The 25,279-nt window shown below is 38.9% G+C and overlaps 1 protein-coding gene across 1 annotated transcript in view; it reads left to right on the forward strand.

Moving 5' to 3' along the window:
* Positions 1–25,279, forward strand: part of LOC111345812 (protein bark beetle-like) — a 52,605-nt gene that overhangs the window by 6,187 nt on the left and 21,139 nt on the right. The window contains 14 exon segments of the mRNA XM_088760953.1: positions 6,409–7,042; positions 10,305–10,783; positions 11,640–11,883; positions 12,262–15,204; positions 15,982–18,609; positions 18,873–19,013; positions 19,498–19,839; positions 20,602–21,453; positions 21,816–21,910; positions 22,266–22,403; positions 22,749–22,863; positions 23,577–23,755; positions 24,070–24,270; positions 24,795–24,896. Of these exon segments, the coding sequence (XP_088617079.1) occupies positions 6,424–7,042; positions 10,305–10,783; positions 11,640–11,883; positions 12,262–15,204; positions 15,982–18,609; positions 18,873–19,013; positions 19,498–19,839; positions 20,602–21,453; positions 21,816–21,910; positions 22,266–22,403; positions 22,749–22,863; positions 23,577–23,755; positions 24,070–24,270; positions 24,795–24,896 (9,078 nt within the window). The 5' untranslated portion in view covers positions 6,409–6,423.

Genomic DNA, 25,279 nt, shown 5'->3' on the forward strand with positions numbered 1-25,279 from the left:
ATCCAGAATATACACTTCATCGATGGCTGTTACTCAATGGTCCTAAAAGATACACGAGTACAATACAAGGTTACTTTAGATATACATATGGTATGACCATTTGTGTATTTATGTTGTGGACAACCAGCAAAATGGCGCATGAATTGTGTGTAGTCAGGACTCAGTTTAAAAGTTTGTGAGGAAGACTTTTAAAAGCATTGATGTCTACTTCCCTGATTGCGAATGAGAAGAGAACTGTGAAATTTCTTTTGGTGAATTTTTCAAGCGTCGTTTACAAGAGCGTTGTAGAAACCAGGCAAGTCTGTGTTGGAATACATTTTGGCAAGGAAGATGGCCGATTTCCTGCGTAAAGCTGACACCAAATATCGACATGAGAAAGAAAGAATTTTTATCGGTTAAGGCTTATACCCCATTCAAACCAGAAAAACATGTTTAGTTAAACAGGGTGTAACCAAAGGAAAATCAGAAACAGAGAACTAAACAACTGAATTTTTTCCTTAAGATTCAAGTAATCACTAACTTTTATTCTCAATGTGCTAAATTTGAAGTTGAGAAACCACAAACATCGGTTTAACCATGCAGCTTCGATGGAGAAAACAAATTTTAAAATGTGTTAGTGAACATAACAGCTAAACTTAGATGTAAATGGGGTTTTAATACACCGAATGCAAATATGGTGGCCAATTTAAGTTGCCATTGTTCTGGACTCACTAGCCTCTCGCACATGTAATAACCTTTTGCATGTGTTTCCACGTGAAGACGAGGTTAGTGAGTCCAGAACAATGGCAATTCAAATTGGACGCCATATTTGCATTCGGTATATATTGGAGAGGGTACGAGAAAAAACAAGTTCCATACTACAAGTTCACACGAAATGAAACAGAAGAGGAGGGTCAAACTTGCTCAATTTGGAGACATAAAGGTCGGCACACACGAGGGGACTAGTCCCTGCGACTAGTCCCAGCGACCAGTTTCATGCGACTAGTCCCTTCGTGTGAACTACACATTTCTGTGGTCGCAGGGACCAAAATTTGGTCCCTGCGACTGGTCGCACGAATTCAAACTGGTTTGAATTCGTGCGACCAGTCGCAGGGACTTGTCGCATGAAACAAATGTTTGTCCCTTCGTGTGAACTGTTTGTGCGACCAGTCCCTGCGACTCAACGGTAAATAAGCCAATCACGGGTCAGTATGATTTGTAAACATTGCAGTTTCTATGAATTTTCCGTGAATTCTAGATTTCTACAACTGAAGAATAAAAAACTACTTCTAGTTTTGTAAACATATGCAGATGCCTTGGAGCCGTTTTGATGGAATTTTTACCCTATTTGACTCTGTGTCTGTTAAAAATAAAAAACAAAAACGGAACACGTAAAAGCATGAATAATCCGACTGACTAAGTGTAGTTCATTTGCGTTGATGTTTAATAGTGCTACAATGAAAAGTTACCAAATTTTCATTGTTTTCGTGTAACGCCCCAGACTAAGAAACATCTTTTGCCTCTTAATTTTCCTATGTTCTTGTACAATCGAGTGCCCTCGTGTGAACGCCTTAAGGGACTAGTCCCTGCGACCGGTCCCCTCGTGTAAACCCTTCAAAGACTTGTCGCCGGGACTAGTCGCACGGACTAGTCGCAGGGACTAGTCCCCTCGTGTGTGCCGACCTTAAAGGGCTAACTCGAGAAACAGAACCACTCATTATGCTTTTATACTGATCCGTGAAGGCTCAATTTTTCATTTAAATTCATGAGTCTTTCTCAAAGAACCTTTTTCTGCTATTAATCCTTTAGGATTGCTCGATCTCCAAAAGTACCAGCCTCGTGCACTGGTTAAAACAGTGCAAATCAGTTTTAGTAAGAAGGTGAGATATTCAGACGCAGAGAGAATTGTCAACAGTTGCTAGAAGATCAAAAACTCGCCGAGGACATCTTAGGGAACGATGGATTAGTATTTTTGCTGGTCTAGAAGCCGAGAATAAGGGAGCTATTTACTTTCAATAATTTTTTTATTGTGAAATATGATTTCTTGGTTGCATTAAGAAGCACCTCTGCATTTTTTCTGCTTCTTTCCTTTTGATTTTCTTAGCCAAAAACTCATTTTGATGAAACTATGTATGATACACTTTATGCCTTTAACATTCAATCTTCATAACTGAAAGCCAGAGTTTCCTGGAAATCTATATTTTTGCGAAAACTTGAAAACTTTAGTCATCTAAGCAGTACTTGAAGTGGGCTGATGTGGTGTTACTTGTGTTTTGCACGTGACTAGGCGAGTGATAGAGCAAAATATCCTCAGTGTTTCCTAAACAGAAGACATGAAAATGGTTTTAAAATGGTCGAACCTTATGCCTCATCCACCCTCAACAAAAAATGCTTAGTTGAACCAGATTTAACCGAATGGATATCAGTAACAAAGAAACGAAAGAAAAAAAAAAAAAAAAAAGAAAACTGAGCGTTAAGCAGAATTCAGGTAGTCACTAACCTGTCATTTAAAAGTGCTACATGTGAAGTCGTCAAACACTAGTCTCAGCGACCTCTTTGAAGACAAGAACTTTAAACTACATGTGTTTAACGAAACAGCTTTAAACTATGTTTTAGTTTCAGTGTAAATGGTTTATCATTCCAGTAGTTCAGTTATCATCCCATACTGTTTTTGCATTTGTGTGTTTATTTTTATCGCTTCGCGGTAAAATATTTTACTATATGAGTATGCCAATTTCTTCTTTTTCTATAGAACTCTATAACACCATAAGGTGAACCTTGATATCTCTTAGGAGAGGCAACGAAGTTTTTAGAGATCTGAACACTTTCTGAGAAATCTTCCCTAAAGGTTGTCTTCGTCTGAAAGAAATTACAATTGGGAAAGTCACCCTAGTGTCGATCTGTTGATGGGCCAGCTCAGCTTTCCAAGAACTTCTTTCTCTGTGAACAGCGCTACGAAAATAAGAAAGGACTGGAATCGAGTCAACAACGATATATACGAGTTCTTCGAAGCCCATTCACTCCATTCTAAGGAAAACATTGTCACAAAAACATCGATGCAAAAAATAAAAAAAAAATTAGTATGAGAAATAAAATTAAATTGAGAATTGAAAAAAAAAAAAAAAAAAACTGCGGAGAGTTTTTCGATTGCCCTCCGCCGACGATGAGCCTCGTCTAGTTAAAGTTCTAAGTTCGAAGCGCGTTTGCAATTTGCGACAAGACTAAGAACCATCTTTCTTAAAAACCATGACATATTTACTCGATGTGTTTTCCTTGCAATGATAATGACTCGATAATGGCAAACCACGACCAGAACCGGCCCAATGTGTAAGAAGAACTCCCTGATCAATGTTGTTATACCTGTTTTAAAACCTGTTTTAAAACCTGTTTTGAAAACGTCAAATGTGCTGATAGGAATATTATTTCCAAGAAAATAGTTTGGCATAACTCAGGCTACATAATGTTGAGGGGTTTTACCACTCGCTTGGCAAATTAACAAGAGGTACTGAGACTCTGTAATTTTCTTCTTTATTCTCTCTCTTGTTCCACTGCTTATTTCTACTACTTTCAGCAAGGAGTGCTCCAGTATTAAATACAAAAATCACAGACATGTTTGGGTTAGCTAACCGTGGGAACTTCCAAAACAGGATGTTCAGTGTGGGTAAAACTCAAGGTCAGTTTTACCAACTCAAACATGACCACCTAGCAAACTAGTTATCTTCAACCATATCAAGGGATTAAAATGTCTAACACGGTAAGTGCTGAGCCAAGTTCAAGCACACACTAAAAATAAATCATCAAAACTATAGATTCATCAAAATAGCACGTTGGGGCGAAAAGGCGAGACTTAATAAAACAAAAGGTAAACCAAAAAGAATGCTTGAAATATCGAGCCTTGAAAACGCTCTACAACAATAATCGAAAATTCATGAATGATACGTCATGGACTTTGGAATTAAAACCTGTTTGAGTGCATACAAATTACTAGGCTTTTCCATGACTTATATAAATTCTTACGAATGCACAATGTCAAATACAGTTATTTCGTGACCAAGCGATGATGTTTTGCAACTTGAGATAAGTAGAGGTCGTAATAAAACTTTAAAAGCACGCACAACCCTCGTAATAAAACTGTTGAGTTTTGAGTTTGTTTCTGGATTGACTTAATTTGCGATCTTTGCAGTATCGCACCGTAGTTTAATATTAAAAGTGTGAATGATCTAACGGTATAACTAAAGCTCTCTAAGTATGCTATTCCATGGCTTGAAAAATACTTTATTATCTTCGTAAATTGGAAGCAAACGAGACACGTTAAATTACCCTCAGCCAAAGACCACGTTTTCGAGAATTGCTCTAAAGGGTCACTTCTTTCTTAGGAACCACGGATCGTTGAAATGAAATATTTTTAAAGTGTGAAAGGCTGATTTTACTAGTAACATGGCCATCATAGATTTTAGTCGAGTATAAAGGAAATAACATGCAGCGAACTAAGGTATTTCAAAATTATATATCGGATACGTTAAACAGCCACTTATGCGCGGGTTTCTAAATTCACTCCGGAAAATTACACCAGCTTTGATCCTCTACGATCGATTTTATTTGTCTCTATTTTGTATTCACTACCATAAAATGGCAGAATTTTGGAGGAGATACACAAACATGCAATTTTTTCGTGGACGGGTGGCAAGCAGCATTTTAATTTCTTTTAGCTGTAAAATCCTCATGTAACATTTCACTTAACAACACATCACCGCGTTCGTGGTAAAGCGAAAATAGAAAAATTGGTACTTGGAATTCATGGAAACAATTGATGACATTTCCTAGAATTGGTGTTCAAGGCGCATCGAGAAATTTGCCCTTGTTGTCTCAGGTTGCCTTTATTCATAATATTAATATCAGTGGCCGGATGACTGGGTGGAGATTGCCGTGGAAATCTGATTTCTTAAAATTATGGATTTATCAAATAGAACATAGTTTTCCATTCTCTATAACCTTACTGATCATAAAAATGAGGTTGATAATGCTAATTTTTTTTTTCCTTTCATGCTAACTTTATGCGCCAAAGTTTTCGGAAAATCATGCGCGCGTAACATGATCGATATATCGTTACTTTGATGTTTGTGCCGGTCCTGTTTTTGTTTTAACTACCTCAAAGGAATGGATAGAAAATATATTCTGCTACCTGTATTATTATTATCGCCCACTTCAGTCACGCACTGTTTAAAGCGTGACAAAGTGTCGCTTTTCCTTATTGTGCTAAGAATAAGTCCCCGATGAGGCCGACATCGGTTATAATACAGTAAAAACCCACGTGTAAGAACCTAGTAATTAAGAACCTTTTTGGCACAAATTTCGGATTTTAATACCCAAAAATATAAGAACCTGTTTACCAGCAAAACCTGCATGGTTCTTATATGAAAAGTCATTCTGGATAATGAAACAATGTTGTAGCATGTCTGTAACTATAACATTTGATACTTCTATAAAACATGTCACAATACAGTTTCCCCACTGTATTTATGGCTCCCAGTCATGTATTAAAGTAAGTTAAAAAAATGTACTCCTGGGTATAAACTTATAAACTGTATAATTAAGTACATTGTTCAGTACACAGTGTATTATAATCATTTAATAGCATTCCATTAAAGATATTTTAAGAACCTATTAAGAACCTGTTTTGCCTAAGTTGTCAGTAAATACCTCAAAACATAAGAACCTATTTTGCCAGACATGAAAAAAAACTAGGTTCTTACACGCGGGTTTTTACTGTATAGGAAACCAGAGATCGATTTGGTTTTACTATAAGCTAAGTTTAAATACAATCAAGAGCACTTTAGGAAACTGAGTTTTAAGACAAAACCGACCAGTCGCTAGAAATATCTGGTCCCAATTTCCATGCCTCTGGCGAGAAAAACTTCGGTTGGAGGAACCAATTTCTTGAACTTGAACTGCTTTAAATCCTCAGTCCCTTATCATTTGTAACTTTGCTGCCCGAGCATAAATTCCATGTAGGCAACGATATGTCGCTTGAATGCCATCAATTACAGAGCGCCGACAACCTTGAGGTGTATCTACTCGGTCTCATTAGGGGTGGACGTAACCCCGCCTTCTTCCAAATTCTTCATCTTTCCCAGCCCTTAGATAGTAGAAGAGGGGTGGGTTTTTTTATATATTTCTTTTTATTATTTTTTTTTTTTGTATCAATGGTAACATTAATTATAATAATAATGGTAATGGCAACTTCCTCCACCGCCAGTCATGGGTGAATTTAGGGAGTGTGGTCTGCTCTTCATGTACCAAAATGCCTCTCAGGTTAATGTGTTTCTTGTTTTATTTGAAAAAAGAAAACGTGGTGGATTTCTGACGGCTTTCTCTCTTCAATGCCTTCGGTGTTCTGAGACTTACATTCCCATTTTTTCCTAACAACAGGTAAGAGTAGACACGATGTTTCTAAGATACTGCATACTACTTGCCATCTTTCTCGGTTACGGATTTTGTGGGAGCGGGAAAAATATTTCAAGGCAATTGAATGGCACTGTCATTGGTAACCAGACCCTCACGTGTGCAGATGGTCCATACTTGGTCACCAGTGACTTGGTTGTCCCAGAGAATGCCACTCTTACAATAGAACCTGGAACGCATGTGAATTTTGTTCCATCTGTGGGTATTCGTGTTCGTGGGTCGTTTCATGCAAAAGGGACATCTTCGCGTCGAATTACTTTACGAGCGGTTTCGTGTGGAGAAACACCTTTTTGCAATAACACAAACGAGGCTGAATTCTACAGTCGGGGAATAAGGCTTGTAGATGGAACATCCCACAGTAACGGGCGCCTTCAGCTACAGTATAATGGACAGTGGGGGGCCATTTGCAACGACTGGAGTTCTTGGGATTTCACAGATACTCAGGTGGCCTGCAGACATCTTGGCTTCCTCGGAGCAAAGCGGTATTACAAATACTACAGTAGCCACCCCTTGATAATAGAGAACGTTCGTTGCCAAGGAAACGAAGAGAGCCTCTGGAATTGTCATTACAGGTGGCTTTGGGGAGATGGATCTTATTGTGGTGAGTTCATTTATGAATTATTATACCACAAGTGATGCTTTATTGTTTGCTGCAGGCTTCTATCTCTAATAAAAATTCTTCCTCTCTTTAAAAAGAATTATTATCGACAAACTATTCGAATTTCAATTGTCGCCAAATTAGCTCAGCAATGTCCTTTTAGTCCGGGCCATAGACAATTTTGTCCATAATATGACGTCATGAAACAAGACGTCACCGTCCAACCTTTAAAAACTTAAGCTAGCCCTAAGTTTTAGTCCCGCATATTTGTCTTTGATATCTATGGCACTTGGGACCCAGTTCACTTAATATAGCATAGAAAGAGCTTTTATGTTAGTGGCAGTTCGGATGGCGTCGGTTGAAGTGTGTGGAAGAAATCATAATTTATTTATAATCTAGCTGCGATGACTTATTTGGGACGGTTGAGGATACACATGATATCACTATCATGTAAATTTGAGGTATGTACGATTTCTTTTGGAAAAAAAAAACATCACAGTAGACCTCGCATTTATCAAAACAGAAATCAACTGCACGTTGGTTTAGTCAGAGCGCACGGCCGCCGTTGTTCTGACTTGTCGTCGTAGTGTCACGTTCACGGAGATGAACTTTAATTCTTATCACTCAGAAACTTTGTTCTTCTCTTTCTATCGCAAAGACATTTACAAAATTCCATTGACTAATTGATTATAGAAATTCCATTTGCGGCTAACAGTACAAACCATTGTTCATTTTTATTTCCTCCTCGTCAAGGTATTAAGTAAATTCCCTCTCCATGAGGAGGGGGGCATTGGGGCCTCTGGGAAACCGCAAAACTGGAGAAAAAAACCTCCAAAACCAAATTAAAAACCGACGAAAAAAGGCAGCAAAACCGAAAACCGCATGCAAACCTAACAAAACCTCTACATTTTCACCTTTAAAGGAGTCAAAAAGGAGAAACCGAAAACCGCATCAGAGTTTTCGTGAAAACCGAAAACCGAATGCAAAAACACGTAAAATCCGCAAACCACTCCGAACATCAAAACCGAGAAACCGAACCTTTTTGGCCCAAAAACCAAAAAACCGATCCAAAAAACAGTCAAAACCGCAAAACCGAAAATCCCAAAGCCCCCCTCCATGAGCTGCAAGATCAGTTATCAGATCTTCTCAGTAGTCGCCCATACGGTAAGGAGTTCAGAGTTTTTTAAAGCTAGGAGTTCTTTATCCCTCGAAGGTAAATCCAACGTAAGTCATGCTTGTTACGTTCTATTTTTTGTTCGCGCTTTTGCTCAATCTGTAGCTTTTACGGTTTCCTTTAATTTCAAGATATCGTGTATTTCTTTAGTTTTCACCACATATGTCGTGTATGAAGTGATCTTAAATATACGAATTTGAGATCTTGCTGCCAGCCTCATACATCACGGTGATTGACCTGGAACGTGACACCAAGACCGTCATGGGGTCATTGTTTCTGCCAGCTGCTGATTTTTACAGTTTCTTAAAGGTCCTTTTGTTTCTCGTCTCAGCTCATGGATAATCTATTTCCTTCTTGAGAACAGTCTTTGGACTTTATGACAAAGTGTTGTCAAGTAAGACAGTCTAACAAAAGCTTAGATTAAAAAAATTAAGCTTTCGGTTCAATTTTATGCGTTATTGACCAATTGTGAGTTCAAGATGGCTGCATATTGGCCAATTTTTTTTCCTTTTTTTTGCTTTTTTATATACTTCGTCTTGGTCCATAAAAATGCAACCTGCGGCTAAAGCTGGTCGAAGTGAGATCCTTTAAATTCTTCCAGAACTACTTCTAATACGAGACATTTCGTTCAACACTCATGTGGAAATTACTGATGACATTGAAGAAAATAATTATGTTATTTCATCGGTCGCTACCTTCCACCAGGTGTTTTCTTAGACATCTCATCGGAAACGAATAGAATTTGGCTAAAAAAACACTGCGAGCAAAATGTGTGTGCGTGCAAAATATCCGCGCAAAGTGCGAGAATAGTGGTAACATGTCTGTCGAAAATTAGATTTGTAATACAATCATAAAGACATTAATATGTCAATTTTGTCCCTCTTAAAATGTTAAATTCTGTTCTGCCGCCCCCCTCGCATTACTATATGGCCGTCACGAAAAAGCTAGCTAAAGAAAGTTTCGTCTCAATCCTCTCTCTGCCACATCAGTTTGTTTTCGTTATGTCTAGACCAGTCAGATCACAGGAAATGGTATAGGAGGGGGGCTTTGGGATTTTCGGTTTTGCGGTTGTGACTGTTTTTTGGATCGGTTTTTTCGGTTTTTGGGCCAAAAACTGGTTCGGTTTTTCGGTTTTGATGTTCAGAGCGGTTTGCGGAATTTACGTGATTTTGCATTCGGTCTTCGGTTTTCACGAAAAGTCTGATGCGGTTTTCGGTTTGTCCTTTTTGACCCCTTTAAACGTGAAAATGTGGCGGTTTTGTCAGGATTGCATGCGGTTTTCGGTTTTTGCTGCCTTTTTTCGTCAGTTTTTCGGTTTTGGAGGTTCTTTTCTCCGGTTTTGCGGTTTCCCAGAGGCCTCAATGCCCCCCCCCCCCCCCCGCATGGATTAAACCGTCTATGGCCGGACTGTTTTAGGGTAACTGTAACAACATGACTAAAACACCACACGAGTACATACGGGTAACATACGAGTAACATACGAGTAACATACGGAATATACGGATACATACGAATACATACGACAAACATACGAGTAACATACGGGTACATACGAATACATACGAAGACATACGAGTAAAAAATACGAAAAAGTACGAGTAAAATTCATGCGAGTAAAGTTTTACGCAAAGTAACGACAACTTAAGTAAAATATAACATGAGAGAGCAAAAGATACTTGATATTTGCTCGTCACGCATCATATCCCCAACTAAGGAAATATTGTGTTACAAGAGCAAAGATGTTTGATATTAAACCACAAGCGGCCCAAGCATACTGTGTGACTTTGGGGTACAAAGTACATTGACGGTAATAACTAACATATTACTCTCTAGGAGTTTGCTTTATCGATGAAGACAAACCGAATCATCCATCCATCTTTAGACCCAAGGAGACAGTTGTTTGATTGATAAAAAAAAAAAGAAAGAAACGGCGAAGAGTTAGCTCACTTTACATGGGTAAACGTTAGTCAAAGACCCCGAAACAATATCAATACGGCCTTTTTGCAAGCATTAAGTTATGAAATCGACTACTCATAGACCTCCTGCGAAATTAGGTTTTTTTTCTTTACCTTTTTTTTTTCCCATTTTCAGCTTACGGTTGGACTGTTGGCATTGAATGTGACACTCTCTTGCCTTATTTTTCCGAGAAGGTTTACTGGAAAGGTATTTACTTCGAGCCAACGAATTCCTCAGAGGAACTTGGTAGCTCTTCGCTGGAGCACGTGGACATGGTGAATGCTCTCGTGGGCGTGAATGCCATGAAAAACGCTCCTGATATACAACATGTTACAATTAACGATAGCGCCTCTGGCTTAAATATAAGAGAACTTGCCAAACCTTTGACCGTAGTGGATTCCTCAATCCTAAGGCCTTTGCTGGCTGGCGTGAGCATCGAGAGCTCCGGTGGTAATGTTGTCATTGAAAACGTCACAGTTCAGAGTGCACGATTTGGAGGAGGTCTTGTCTACAAGCGCCTGGCAGTGAAATTCTGTTCTGTCATTTCAGAAAAAGCTTCTTTTCCTTTGCTCCTAAATGCCGCTGGAAATAATCATCCGGTTAATTGCAATAAGGTAGGATCTCGTATTTTAGTTAAAATGTCTTAGCGATTTGGTTGAAACTGAGTATGGAGTAAGTTATCAACTCAAAGCCACTCGAACAAGTTTTTTGAGTCGACTTCTAATCCGAGTTTCCTAAATGGTAGTTATGTACAATGGCTTTTCGTCATATTTTGGCACATCGTTAAGTTCTAGAAGCTAGAACGACAAGCTCTCTGTAGGGAGGGATTTAATTTTTCTATCAAGCATGCGAATCACTTAAGCAGAACACAAAGGTCTTCATGAGCTGAGAGTTATGGATCCTTAGCGATCGCTATAAAATGAAAAAAAGTTTTAACTTTTGATGATTATCGAAATAATGAGATCGTAAAAGAACCCTTCTTCCCCCGTTACATGAAGTGGGTTTTCTTTTCTCTCAAAGGGGAGAGTAATTTATGCATTGCGGCGAAGATTAAAGTACACGAAGACAGGCTATGGCTAAGAAGAGTTTCATTCCTTTGCTGACATCGGCTATCAACTATTTCAAATTAGCCAACGAATGATCAAATAAGTTTGCTCTGGCAGTTAGAGGAAGCAAAGTCTTACATCAACGCCTCCTCTTCTGTTTTCATTGTCAAGCGAAGTCAGTTGGCACCTCTCGAATGTTGTTTTCAGGATGTTTTGTAATAAGAAAGTATTCGCAAAGGAGATCTTGATAGTAAAAATGTTGTGTTGGATTTTCTAAAAGAGAGTTACCCTATCGAGTGCCTGCATAAAAATAAAAAATAGTTGTAACTTGTAGCCTTGAGACATATGTATCTTTATATTGCTCCCTTTTTGTAAATGAAAGGTCCTCCGGGGAAACAAATGGAAATTTTTATGCTTTCTTCAGGTTTTCAGAGCTCCACCTGGGAGAAGGATCTCAGTGCATTTGCGACTTATTGATGGAAGTGGATTTGAGCTAAATATTACCGATGCAAGCACAGCTATCAAAACCCAACTTCACAGAATCACAAGTGCCTACAATGGAAGGACAATCAAGACTGGCTCTAGTTCTGTTTTGATAGTTTCCTTTTATTCCGAAGGAAGTTCTAAAGCTCCTGCGAACTTGGAAATGATCGTTATGGAAGATAAAGGTAGCTATATTTTTAGTTATGTCCTTAAACAAGACGAATCAGTCTGTCCCCTGGTCGATTAAGCAGTTAATTATTCATTCAGAAAGGTAGTGGTGCAATCTCGTCAATTTGTCTTTTGTCAAGTAGACCGTCAATCACCTTTCGGTCGGCCTGCTGGTCGGTCAGTAATTCTCTCAGCGGGTCGAACGCTCATTTTGGTTAGTCAGTCAGTCGCTTACTCAGGCAGTAAGTAGGTAAGCATATAAATCAATGAAAGAACGAACAAACGAATGAGTTAACCAATAATAAGAGCAAATGACCGGTCTCATATAATTAATGATATGTTTGATAATGTATGTTCTTGGTATCGATTGACCTCTTGGTTTTTGTATTTCATAGGCGAGACTGTATCTCTTGTGATATTTAACAGTACTTTTTCTGACAATGCTAAGTCTGGTATCACAGTTGACAATTTGACTGGTAACTCTCGAATCTCGCAGACAACGATGGCAAGGAACAACTTTTATGGACTTTATGCCAGCAACACACAAGGAAAAATTTCTGTTGTAACGACCGTGTTTCTGCGTAACAAATATAATGGTGTTAAAGTAACCAAAATGAAAGGTGCTTTAGAGTTTATTGACGTCAATTCCTCGAAAAACCAAGCGTCAGGAATCGTTATCGATGCTGGAACTCTATCATTCCAAATGTCTGACAGCTATGTTGAAGAAAATGCCGGTCAAGGATTACACATCTTAAACCAAGTCAACTCCACAATCAATATTTACAACACGCAGTTTATTCGTAACAGTAACGGTGAAGGAGTATGTTTACAGGCACTTCGCTATTGCCATGCTCTACTCGCGAAAGTATTGTCTCTTGGAAATTCGCAAAATGGGGCTTTGTTTACAAGATTATCCGATACCAGATTGAATGTCACCTCTTGTAAATTTGATGGAAACTCCTACACGGGAGTTCAAGCAGACTACTTTCAAAGAGGAGGACTTAAATTAGACAATATCTCTACCTCAAACAATTACAGAAATGGTTACATTTTCCATTTTGGGGATACCAGTATAAACATAGAGTCTTCGTCTTCTTTTGGAAACGGCAGAGATGGCTTTTACGTAGAAAATCAAGAAGGAGAAGTTGTCTTAAAGGATTTTGCTGCTCTTGGCAACAAACGAAACGGATTGTGGTTTCTTGATGACAACTCAGCTCGTCTTCGATCAGTTTATCTTCTAAACTGTAATGTTTCAGAGAATAGTCAATACGGTGTGCTTTATTATCTCACTTACAGATTTACTCAAGGCACGGAGGACTATACCATCAAGGTTGCAAACTCCACAATTCTCAACAATCGTCTTGGTGGTTGTATGTTGTATCCTGCAGACTGTGGTTGGGGGGGCGTTAGGCGGCAAAGACGCGTTCAACTTTTATTCACTGGTAATAAAGTAAAGAGAAACCAAAAAAATGGTTTGGATATCTATGGTCCGGAATGGTACGAGCTATCTGCTGTCTTGGCTAATAATATATATTACGAGAACAGTGGACTTGCTCTGAGAATAAGACATGGCGAAAGTTGCACCTATGAGCATTCCTCACCTTTCAAGTTGCAGATTTTATCGAGCATCTTCTTGAAGAATAAAGGGGAGAACATATTTTTCGTTGATTGCGGAACGTTACCCACAAAATGCCATGTCACCATCGCAAATAATACCTTTTTAGACAATCAACGAATCCGGCCGTTTTCTAGCAATTATCTTCGTACCAAAACGCAAGCAGTTTTAACTGTAAAGGGAGGCAACGTTACCATAAAGTACAATTCCTTTATCAATCCTTTGTTCTCTCACGAGTTAGCAGCTCTGCTTAAAGACCACGAACACGTTGTTCAAGCGGAAGAAAATTGGTGGGGAACAAGTGATGAGTGCAAAATAAAAGACCGACTGTTTGACTTTGAAGATCGAGTGGAACTTTCACAGATCTATTATTATCCATTTTTGGATTCCTACAATTCTACTAGTGCTAGATTACACGATGATGCCAGACCTCTATGTTTTCTTCGAGGTGACAAGTTAGGAGGAACATTGAATCAAGTCCTCAATATCACAAACCAAACTGATGCCTACCGAGTTATCAGTGATGTCACAATATTGTCTGACGGCGTTTTGTACATCGGAGAAAATGTCACTTTAGAATTCCCATTGAAAAGCGTTTTCCTAGTTCAAGGAAAGGTTATCATAAAAGGTACAGACAAAGAACCGGTGAAGTTCCTTCCAAGGAGACCATTGCATCGGGACATTAGACTCGTTGGGGGCTCTGCTCCGTGGGAAGGTGTAGTTGAAATATGGGTCAATCGTACGTGGATGCCAGTTTGCATTCGTACCTATCGACACGAGTATGACATAGTATGTAGACAATTAGGATACGAACCGGTGAACTCTTATCGCCGTGACCCAAGTGGAAAAGAGAAAATATTCTTGCATAATATCCGATGCGATACAGATCAAGGAGACAACATTACCTTTTGTAATAAAAACAACTGGATTTCGTCTTCATCGTGCTCGGCATATCTTTTGTACGTTGGTTGCAAAATTCCGTACTGGGCTGGCATTCATCTTGCAGTAACTTCAAAGGAAAGCATTGTCAGCCATGTTGAGGTATGCTATGCAGGTTTTCCATATAGAGACGACCTGAGGATCCCCGGAATCGCTTTCAGAGCGGACCTCCTTCGTCACACGATCGGCGCTGTCTCTGTGAACAATTCTGCTTTCATTGGCTTCCAGATTATGTATCCAGACCCCGTTGAGGATTCATACAGAATCGCTAATTCAACAATAACTAACACTGAATCGGATGGAATACGTTTAGAGTCTCCATTTCTTGAGCTCCTGGGTGCAACTGTCGCAAACACAAAAGGCTACGGATTTTCGTATCGCTACAACTGGAATGCGCTCAACACACACGTTGTAAAAATGGCAGATGCGAGTGTGAAGAAGTTTATGGACATGTGCAGTGAAAGTGCAAAATTTATTGATGACTCAAGTGTAGTGCATTATCTTGTTGTGACAGCAAATAGCAAAGCAGCTTGCGAGGCCATAATTACTGTTCCAAAGGAATACACAATAGGATTGCAGCTTATCTATCACGATGTACATAGCGTAGTTTTCCACGTCTACAATCGAAAAGAAAAACCAAATGACATTAACTGGGATATCCATATGTTAGATTGGTATAGCCGCCCTGTTTGGATGTCTGGCAATAGCTCAATCCTACTGGAGAAAGGGAGTAATTATTATCCGAATGACTACGTGGTGCATTTTCTACTGTTTCTCATCAAAAGTAAGTTCAGCTAATTTATAAATAATATAAAGTTAAGGAATGATGCTCGTAGGTGGACTGGAACTTTTGCAATTGCAAAAAAATGAAGCCTGGATAATTCAGACTTCGACGGGATTCGAACCGTTGCCTTTAAATTCTATTTGGATGCTGCTACCATCAGATCTATAAAGAGATGCTTTGATGAGTCAGGCAGATTTAAGAGGGTTCTTCTTTCCCGAAAAGGAGCTCTGAAATAAACAAATTCATTTAAAATATTGATCATGTTGGCGGTAACATTGCAAAACAAAGATAATGATTAACGTTAACAGATAATTTGCTGATTTTCCTGAAGTCATAAAGGATTCATCACTGAGGATAAGAAAACACCAGACTGGCTATTACGTTAAAATTGTAGAGCTAAGATGTTTGATCTTTTAAGTAAATTGGTCTTTAAATTTAAGCTGATTTTGATTATCGAGTTTCAGTTTCTAGCAAATATATATTTTAAACCTTTCCGATACACTCATTTACTTGTAATAAGTTGGCCAAGAGTTACACTGAAAGGATCAATGGGCCTAAAGTCTACTTAATAATCATTCAAATCATCTGATAACTTCATTGCGGGAAAAAAAGCTGTGACTAACATTTAAAAGTCAGATATTGATCGCCGTCAATGGTAATTTCTCCCAATTCTTTTCTTTCGCAGACAAGCCTTATGCAGAAGTCAGAGAAACCTTGTTTACTTCTCCCGTTTATTTTGTGTTCATAGACAATTTTTGTTTTGTTCTCGACCAACAGGTAGTGAAAGGACGAAGGTCAGATCACCAAACCTCGTAATATCTAAAGGAAATTATAGCCACAACACTAATGGAGGAATCTTTTTGGGAGGAGACGACGCAGGAGTGGTAGAAATCCAACACACGGAAGTAGGAAACTCACCCCAAAATGGCCTATCGACAGCATTTGCCCACGTAAACAGTTTGAAGCTGCTGAATTGCCAGTTTGTTAGAAACAATATTGGAATCAGGCTCTCTTCATTTTCAGGTAATGTCCATATTGAGAACACCAAGGCTTCTAATTCCACCAAAAATGGACTTTATGTGGACACGAACGGTGAAAAAACAGTCCATATTGAAAATGGTGGTATTTTTCATAGCAATGGATATGGACTTTATCTAGACGGTAGTTATACCAAAGTGAAACTTTCTGCAACAAGGACTTTTTTCGGATGGAATAAGGCATCTTCAGTTTATTCCCGAGTTTATTACGGTTGCAGTTTGCCTTGTTCATCCCATACCTTCTTTACAAACTGTACATTTTATGCCAACCGAGGCCCTGTAGTAGACATCAACGAGTCTCCACACTCTAATCCATGGCAATTTGATGGAAACTTTTTCCTAAATAACACTCAAGGTCCTGTTATTTTGACTACGAAGGATACGCACGATTCCTACACTCCTGAACTATTTTTGAGAAATAACAGCTTCCTGTTTAACTTCTGCCAAGATAAAAGCGTCATAGACATCAAAGGAGGCACAAAAGTCTTGATCATGGAAGGAAACGTCTTTGAAAAAAACTATGGAAGATCTATCTTTTTAGAAAAAACGTCTCCTTCCGGTGCAAATATAAGGAGTAACGTGTTCACAGACAACAAATGCTTAAACAGTGGAGTCATTGAAATTCAGAGGATGGATAAAGACATCTTAATTGCTGACAATACCTTCAAGTTAAATAAAGGACTTTCTATGGTTTTTCTCCACTGCGAATACGTTGTAGAAGAGAACACGTACTCTGGCATGAAGAATGTAACGTTTTCGAACAATTCACTAATTAGCAACGTAGATGTATCATCAAATTCACCAACCTGTGAGGTAAGAATCTCCGGATTTATGGAATGGAGAACATTTTTCGTGAATAACAACAGGTTTAGCAGCGTTCACTTCTCGAAAGAACTTTGCGTAAACACCTTTGCATCCTCGCATAGCAGTGCAATTCAGGCTTCCTTAAACTTCTGGGGCTATGATGACGAGGAAAAAATCATGGAGAGAATCTTTGATGCTGAAGACAACTACGAACACACATTTGCTGATTTTCGTCCCTACATTAGCAGTGCAGGAAACACAGTGGAAGGTTCGCCAGAAAATATGACCCGTAGTGGGCTTACGAAAAGTTTTCTGGGAGGAAGGATATTATATAACATTCTTCTAAGAAAAGATAAAAGTCCCTATACAGTTGTGTCTGATGTTACTATCCTGCCCGAAGCCTCACTTTCAATTGATCCTGGTGTTGAGGTGCAATTTATGCCAGGAGTCGGCATATTGGTCCTTGGTTCAATCTTTGTACGTGGAAATGGGGATCAACCTGTCAAATTTTCTCTTTCAAAGACGAAAAAGAACATTTCTTTAAAAATAAGATTAGCTGGAGGGAAGTTTCCATGGGAAGGACGTGTAGAGATACTTCACAGCGGGAATTGGACCCCACTGCATTTAAATGTAACGGAAGGCAATAAAGGGAATGTCACCAAACTAGTATGTGAACACCTGGGTTATAAAGCACCACTGTCTATCCATTATTCCCCTTACCAATCCCTCATTGCGTGCGATACTTGTGTCGCTCTTCATTGTAAAGGAAGTGAGGTAGAGTTGACAGAATGCACGTTATCTTTCCAAAAACTCAGTTGCAACACGTCGCACCGTCTTGTGTTAAACTGCGGTGGAGGAAGGCCTTGGGGAAATATCAGATTTCTTCGCGAAGCTAGGGAAACGCCAAACCTGCCAAAATCAAGTTTAAAGCACCTGAGGATTGTGCACTGTGGCGAGAAACATGGCGAAAAAGTCGCTGCTATTGAGCTGATACAATACGTTCCAGAAGTAAGCAATGTGACTGTTCTTAACTGCACATCAGGTGGTATCAAGGTTTGGTTCCCAGAAAAAGAGGTCACTATAAGGAATAGTTCCTTCGTGAATACCGGAGGAAATGGAACTGATCTTATCATTACGAAAAGAAACATTACACTTGAAAACGTCAAATCGATGAATAACGAGTTTGGACTGAGTTTTCGTGAAGAGTACAGTGATTGGATTAATGGTATTTCATACGGGCAAATCAATCTGTGCTCCCCACAAAAAGTGGTTAACATCACGGATCACGATTTATTCATTTACGTTAGAGCACCATTTAAGACTTTTTCAAATCTAAAGATATCCTGCAAGATAAAGATTCAAACAGAGGGAGATGCCGGCTTTGCTATTCAACTGCTAGTGATGCGAAGTTCAAAATCTTTTGAGATAGAAACTCCGCATGGACGTAAAATCTCAGGTCAATTTTCAAAGCGAAGAATGATGGGGTGGGATTATTTTACAGTCAACTTCGAAGGATGGTACAGTAGCGAAATGCTTTTGCAAGTTCAACGAGTTGATAGCAAAGGTTAGTAGCTAGCTTTTCATTTTCATCGTCATCATTACCACTGTTCTTCTTGTCTTCATCGCGATTCTGTGAATTATTGTGGTTGTGGTGCAAACATTCTGAATATTCCTGAATAATTCCCCAAGCTTTGCTTTGTAAAAATTTATTCCTCTTCCTAACACTCATTCAATAACTGAACTAGAACAACGAACCAGGATATGTTTATGAGTGGAGTGTGGCGAGACAATGAACGCTGCTAATATTTCTGCCTTAATTTTCTTCAGATATACCTTGTTCTTTTGATGATGGATTCTGTGACTGGAGACGCTATCCCAAGTCACGTTTCAGGAACAATGCTCTGACTCAACAATGGTATCATGGCTGGGAATCCTCTGGTTATGACCACACCTATTCAATGTATGAAGGTAAGTAGTGATAGACTGTGAGAACCATAGGTTTCTCAGTCTAAGACTTTAAAGTGCTTCCCTCGTTAAATAAAGTTATTTATTTATTTATTTATTTACTTTTAAACAGGATCCTATCAACTGAATCAGTAATGAGTAGTCCTGTAACGTTCTGTTAGCTCATTCTCGTTCTGAAGGAGAGATTGGGAACGTTTAGGTGGTCCTGTCAAATTTCATTCTACTCTCCTGGCGACAAGTTTCGAAGTTTCCTCCGACTTTCAGTTTCTCACTTCTCCGTTATTTTGAAAGGAAATATACCCACCGTCTCATTAATAGTAATTAAAACAGGCGCACATTATGTTCGGCAGTATAATTAAGAATTGTAGTGCTTACTAGTTCTAAAAGAGTGAGGAGAAAATTATTGATTGAATTATAGAAATTAAAAAAAGAGAAATGTGATTAAAAAAAAAATTATAGCGCTTACTTTTTATCATATTTTACGCAGGGAAAATACTATGGATTCAGGCCAAAGGATCCTGGGTATCTGGCTATGGTGCCTTCGCCAGCCCATCAATTTTCAACGACAGCAACTACTGTTTTTTGGTGTTCTACTACAAGCTGGATGCTTGGGCTTCCCGCAAAGCATCGATATCTGTCTATTTTGTGGAAGATAATACTGATAAGTCGACACTCCTGTGGTCCACGAGCGATTCAGTGAACGAATGGGAAAAGAAAGTGATTGAGCTACCCAGTGCTAATGTCAGTTACTCAATTGTGTTACTGGGATATGTGGAGTCCTGGGGCGACATTGACATCGACGACTTGGCTTTCGTTCGTTGTGACTCGTGTAAGTTTTGATATTTTCTAAATTGATACATACCACGCTGGCGAACTGCTTAGGCAAAAGCTGATTAATTGGCTTCAGGTTGATATGCTAAGTAATATATCAATCTTCGAGCAGCTGATGAGAATCCTTGGTTTCTGCAGAGGAAATCTGACATTTAAAGGGGAGGCCTGACCATGAACACAAATATTTTTCAGTACACATATTTAGTTTTGCTTTTCTTTCCAACCTTAAAAAAACTTAGGAGCACCTTACTCCGAGTGTAGACAATCAATGTTGCAACGAAGACGCAGTAATTACACGTTAACAATAAAATCGTTCGCTGCAAAAGTTTTATTCGTCCTCTAGAAAGAGTGATGGAACTTTCAGTTTCAGTTTGTGAAAGATGATAAGCACGTCGTGTAGGCAAGTTTTTAAAAACATTTGAGGTTTTGATAAAAAAAGATGAAGTTTTAATCTGCTAGATATTCAGCTTGTGTAATATCTACTTCAAGAATTTACTTCCTCTGTGCTAGTAAAAGTGGGGCATATTTACCTTCACTTCGGTGAGTATCCGTTTATCAAGAGTGATTTTTGCGTCTAAGGCAATGCACTTAGTACTATTAGGCGATTCGTGGATGTCTCCTATTGATTTAATCAACCTATCAAGTTCAAAATTAAAGCTTGGAGAAGAAAAATCTCGCCAAGAAACTGAATAACGTAATGTTAAATGATTCTCTTTGTATTGATTTTTATAAAGAAATGAGAACTTGATTTTCTTAACAGCTGCTTTCATGCACCAAATAACCGGAAGCGTTTTCAGCGGAAACGTCAAGCAAGGTGTACGGTATACGTCGACTCAGAGTGAAAGAAGAATTTTTAGACTAAAACGTTGTCAAGTAACAAACAATGGTCTCAATCCAGTCCTTAGCGGGAGGCCGTCAGGGGCGATTCATTTCACTGCTGTTAAACAAGAGTTTGAAATAGTTAATAACTACATCGCCGGAAATAATAACGGAGGTATTTATTGTAGGATATTCAATGAACTGTCCACGAGTAGCCTACCAGTAAGCCATATCCATGCTAACACCATTGAGAATAACAAAGGTGGCATATTACACGTAGAAGGCGTTTCTGAGCCCTATATGAACGTTATTGTGAGCAATAACTATTTTTCTCGAAACCTGGCTCAAAACTGGGATGGTGCAGCAAATAATGTCTGTGTCATAACAAAGTTTACGGCAATCGTTCAAGGAAATTTCTTTTACAACAACGTCGGCCATTACGTCTTCCTGTATGATAATTCCCAAACAAGTATTGTTGGTCTTCGATTTGTAAATAATACCTTGTACAAGAATGGTGCACAGGGGCTTAATGTCAACTATGGAGCAACTATTCTTTGCAATGGAGCAGCGGAAATTCTGGGAAACGTTTTGCAGAATCCTAACAACCGTTATCAGATCAGTACCACAATGAGAGGGAGTCCACTCACAGTTAACGCCACGTTAAATTGGTGGGGAGAAAGTGTACCAAATCTCATTTATTCTGTGATCCTGGATAAGAACAAGGATTATCGATTGTCCATAACAGTTGTATTCCAGCCATTTGTCAAGCTACCATCTCAAAAAGCTATATCAGGTGAAACTTTTTTCAGCTTTCAATGTCCAAGTTTTGATGCCTCGCCTATTCACCTTAAAAATTTTCCCCTTCAACGTTTTAAGCTGTTAAATCTTTTCCCAAATAAATCAAATTAACCGTATAATTTGTAATATTTGTGGATTCTTTTGACGGCAGCTATCTTAGTTTAGGATGTCCTAAGGTACCCAGTCCTTGATCTGTCAGAGAGAATTTTACATTGGTATAAAAATTTTGTATTTTCACGTGTATTAGCCAACTGTGTTATCGTACAAATTAAACTGTTGATATCAAAACAAATAACAAATTGACGAGGTCATGGGGTAGTTTAAAATACGAAATAGCTCATCAGTTTTATTTTCCAGTGTCTTGCCCGCCTGAATGGATAAAAGACGATGAGATGTGTTATTTGTACAAAGGAGGCTCTTTCACTTTCCTCGATGCCGAGAACTATTGTGGGGTAAGGGTAGTTAGTAGTGACACTCTGTATCATTTTCTGTTTTTTTTTATTTTGGTGTTGTTTTCATTTTGTTTCGCTTTGTTTTTGTTTGTATTTTTAAGTCTACGCTACTCCCTTTTTATCTATCTTTATTCAAATTGTAAGCTTGAGCTGAATTGACGAAAGGACTTTTAGGCACCATGACTATACTAGGCGGCGAGGTCTTTTAGCCAGAGGGCGATGTGACCTGGGGACGCATACATAGGGTGCTGCAGCCGACACAGATCTCCACCATCATTGTCCCTAACTTTCTTGTATTCCTTTATTAGAAAACTGGCAATGCTGTGTTATCGTGATATTATACGTTTATTTGCAGAGGTATGGTGGAAATCTAATCACTATGCTTTCAAACGAAGACAAACGACTCATAGAATATCTAAGGCAAAAAGAATCATTGGTTCGTTCAAGTGTGTTGCCTTCCCTGTGGACCGTAAGCAGGCGCTTCATGAGGGAGGTGAGTAAATATCTCGTTCAAAAATAAATTTGCCACCCACAGTTAATTTGTTCAAATTGTTCACAATTAACAGTCCTTCACCTCTAGTCGAAGGAAGTTGTACCAATTTGGAAGAAAACGAGTCGAAGTTACGTCCTGGTTTCATGTACATGTGATTCTGTTACCTAAAATTTTACACGCACATTCTCAACTGAACAGGTGATTTCAAAAACAAAAAAACTTATTGTCTCTCTTTCGCTATTTTGTGTGTTCAGGGTTTATTTCTTTCTGAATATTAAATTAAAGATGCACTAAAAAAAAGGGTAGTAATTGAGACATTTACCATATTATATTTCTTCGCTACAGTCCCACAATGGATATGATCAGCACAATGAAATATGTCCGGTTGTTGCTGCAAACGGAAATATTTCGCAAACTCATTGTAATGAACTTCATCCTTTTGTTTGTGTGAGGAGGCCAGGTAAATCATACTCAATATCATAAGAGAGGAATAAATGCTATTAGTATTTTTAACTGAATATTATACAGAAGGCAGTGTGATCGAGTGGTTTGGGCGCTGGACTTGTACTACACCTTGTACTCCACCCTGCTGCTCACTGGAGTTGTTTTTCTTCGAGTTCGACTCCTTGACTACACTTTGTGTATAGCCAACTAGTGCGCCTCCTGCCAATTGTGGTTTTAAAACTCTATGTTGACAATTTGTTTCTGTTGGCCCTTAGAGGCCCCATCAGGGAAGAGACCGATTTTTATCATCATCATCATCATCATTATTATTGTTATTGTTAATATATATCTCATATGTAATATCATTGCCACCATCAACATTGTAATTAATGTTATCATCATTGTCCTTATTATCATCTGTATTATGATAAAATCAATTCTTGTTCGAAAGTCTTACGAACCATAGCTGCACATGGTGTAACAATATAAATATTAGAAAGTGATATCAATTCCCTAAGAAGATGAAAAAGGATCTCCATTGATTTTGCAATCGTCTTGCAAGCACCGAATCACAGCCAAACCAGAGAGGAGAGGGGACAGACGGTTTTCATCTGACCTCTACCCTTGCATTGAACCATTGTGTGGGTGATTACTCGTCTTGAGATATGCCTTCTTATGAAGGAAGCAGCTACCATTTAGGTAGACTTAAATTTCCTTTTGGCTTTACAGTTATCCACTGCCCAAACAGCTGTTTCCATAATGGAGACTGTATAGGTGCCATTTGTTTTTGTTATCCCGGATGGACCGGAGAAGACTGTTCCAAGTTTGATTGCCATGACTTGCATGACTGTTCTGGTAACGGTGAATGCATGGGTCCTAATGTCTGCAAATGCTACCCCGGATATTTAGTAAGTAGCATCTCTATTCAATAGCATCAGAGCTCATGACTGTGTTGAGTGTGGCGAGTGGGATACCCAGCGCGACTAAGTACATGTTTTATGGAGCATGCACCATAGAGTACCAAAACGTTAGTGTTACTCTCTAGTTGCTACCGATGACTCTGGAATTTCTTTAGTACCCTGATCTACTTAAAAAGACGTCAGTGCTCTCATGAATTTACAGCCATTGTGTTCGACACCCATACGTTCTCATCTTTGAGAACAGTAGTTATCATCTTGTCCAAAGCGACTTAATGCAAAAAAGTGCATGGGTGCTTCTGCAGGGTCTTGGCTGTACCTACTCCTTCTGTGGAAAGTACAAAAGCTGCGCTGATTGTGTGACAGATCCATTCTGTGGATGGTGTGACAGTTCAAACTCCTGTCATGGAGGCTTTGCAGCGGGGCCTCCAGGAATAAGTTGTTCTGCTTGGTTCTACTACCACTGTTATACAGTAGGAGACAGACGTTGCTCACGTGATATAATGGTAGGTGAGACTGAGAAAAATGAGTCATGATGAAAACACATCAACACCATGGTACAACAAATTGGATATAAGTAATGAATTCCAAAGAGGGGTTAAAGCGTTGCTTGGCTTAATGGTTGTTTGAAACTTTTGCTTAATATCCTTTTGGTTTTGCTTTGTGTTTCACTTTTGTCAGGAAGTAATACATTTTTCTGCATTTTTTTATCCCGTAAATGCTTTAAAGGCTATGAGATACAAATCTAGTGGCTCTTGGAAACCAGAGCTTTGTCTTTTGCCTAGTTTGGATGATTTTTTTCGCTCATAAACCACGGCATTTCAACAGGGTTTTCTGTGTGTTTGCTTCCATCCATTTGTATTACTACAAGCAGGAAGGCATTTCTCCCAAGAAAACAAAAACGAAAAAAAAAGGCGCAGTCAGGGCTTCGGTCTTAGGGCACGATAATTGCTTGAATAGCACAGAATCACAGGGGTACCCTTGTTTATCCATCAATGATATGTGTTTCTACCTATCTTTTTGAATACAGAGGGTGAGCTGCAAAGGTAATCAGTGCAACTTCAAAGATGGAAGAGCAACTATTGAATCTTGTCAGAAATGCCGAGACCTGGAAAAATGTCAAAAAATCACAGTAAGATTTTCATTTTCATTCTCTGTTCCTTTCTGGGGCTCACTTGATTTGGCTGTCCTAATTTCCTCCAGGATATCAGACAGCTCTTGTCATTCTCTTTCTCTCTCCACGTTGAGCCCTGTTAAAATTGTATTGTTACGGGTTCCATGTTAGTTTCCTTTAGATTTATAGTCTCACTGTCAGCAACTGATCAGAATGTTCACTATTTTCTATTGTCCGCACGAAACATGAACGTGGCTCCTCATCCCATTCTAGTTCTCTGCTCGTTACATGAGAACTAAGTCTTGCTCCATGCATGAAATCAGATTGAAGTGAACTAAAGCGACATACTCGATGAATTCATTTCCGAGCTGCGATGAAATTCTTAGGATTCGATAGATTTG

Source organism: Stylophora pistillata, chromosome 5 (genome assembly GCF_964205215.1).
Source record: "Stylophora pistillata chromosome 5, jaStyPist1.2, whole genome shotgun sequence".
NCBI classification, from domain to species: domain Eukaryota; kingdom Metazoa; phylum Cnidaria; class Anthozoa; order Scleractinia; family Pocilloporidae; genus Stylophora; species Stylophora pistillata.